The sequence below is a fragment of the Borostomias antarcticus genome (genome assembly GCF_949987555.1).
Source record: "Borostomias antarcticus genome assembly, chromosome: 28".
Taxonomy (NCBI): domain Eukaryota; kingdom Metazoa; phylum Chordata; class Actinopteri; order Stomiiformes; family Stomiidae; genus Borostomias; species Borostomias antarcticus.
This window is the reverse complement of record NC_140261.1, coordinates 1702868-1704266: the sequence shown is the minus strand read 5'-3', so window position 1 is coordinate 1704266 and position 1399 is coordinate 1702868. Positions and strand designations below refer to the sequence as shown.

At 42.3% G+C, this 1399-nt stretch overlaps 1 protein-coding gene across 1 annotated transcript; it reads left to right on the top strand.

The window, feature by feature from the left end:
• Window positions 1-201: 201 nt before the first annotated feature.
• On the top strand, window positions 202-864 carry fgfbp1a (fibroblast growth factor binding protein 1a; the record flags this gene model as incomplete). Its single annotated transcript, XM_084459463.1, has 1 exon — window positions 202-864. One exon carries the CDS (start codon window positions 202-204, stop codon window positions 862-864), a length of 663 nt encoding a protein of 220 aa, XP_084315589.1.
• Window positions 865-1399: the final 535 nt, after the last annotated feature.

Genomic DNA, 1399 nt, shown 5'->3' with positions numbered 1-1399 from the left:
GTCACAGCGGGATTTAACCATTTTTAATCTCGAAAATCGCCAGGTGAGCTTCGAGCTGATCATCACAAAATATTAAGTTAAACCCTGCATGTCACATATATACTTTACTCACACTTTTAAGTCTACGTCTCAGAACGCGTGGGCCTAATATTTAAACGCACTGTCCTTTTGCAGGTGTTCCTGGGGATCTCAGACGTGGACATGGCGCTCTTTACCAATTTAGCAATACTGCTGGTTCTTGCATGTGTCTCACAGCAATTTATGGCGGCTAACTGCCAAAAAGGGCAAGGGAGAAAGGGCAGGACAGACGAGCAGAAGGAGAAGTCACAAAAGGAAGGTCAACAACCTCAGCTTCCTATCCGCCCAGCCGACAAGGACACCAGCCCCAAGTCCCAAAATAGAAAAGACGTTTTCAAGGGAAAATTCTCCTCCAAAGACAAGACTCACTGCACCTGGGTCGCGACAACGGGTGACGAGGCTTTCGTCCTCGGCCTTCATTGCAAAAAAGGAGGGAAAAGTTTTGACTGTGAATATGTTGCCAGACCGTCTGCATGTCCCCAGTATGAGTCCAACGCGAGAATGTACTGGAAACAGATCACCCGAGCTCTAAGGAAACAGAAGACATTGTGCTTCGATACCACTTCTTTGGTTCGAGCAGGTATGTGCAGACAAGCTCCAAGGGATGCGCATTTAAAACTCAAAAACACACAGAGTACCACCCCACCTCCACCTGTCCCACCATCGGGGATCAGATCCTGTCCTGACGAAGTTGATCAGAAGAAACTGGCCGAGGCGTATTGCGGTGGAAACTGGTCAAGTTTTTGTGCTTTCTTTTTCTCCATGGTCCAAAGTGATGATTGTTGAGTGTAAATAACAAAGACTAAACTGAAATTCTCTCTCTGCTGTCTAGTCATGTTCATATTCATGCTCAAGAAGTCCAGTATGTTGCAGGATGCATAAACCAGTGTAAAGAGCCTTGAGATATTTGTCAAATGTATTGTTTTCATTGACTTATGTAAAGCTTCTTAATGTATTTTTATTCACTATTATTATTATTATTATTATTGTTGTTGGATGAGGATAATGAGATCATAAGAATACGGTGTTTATCAATAATGTATTACTAATGTGAATCTTGTCCTTGTGAGACTAAAAATAAAATCACATTAACAATCATCAGAACTAATGCACATAATACAGAATTCACACACACAGGAACTTGCAAATCACATTCCATTTGTCAGGAGATTAGGTGTTAGAGTATGTTAATGACACTGTAATTAAACTCAGTCTGAGGACTGTAAGAAGATTTATCCTACATTCCTTGGCACAGGCTGCTGTGTTTGGATATGCTGTGCCTTGAAGCTGCAGAACCCTCTTCAGCTCCATATAGACGCTA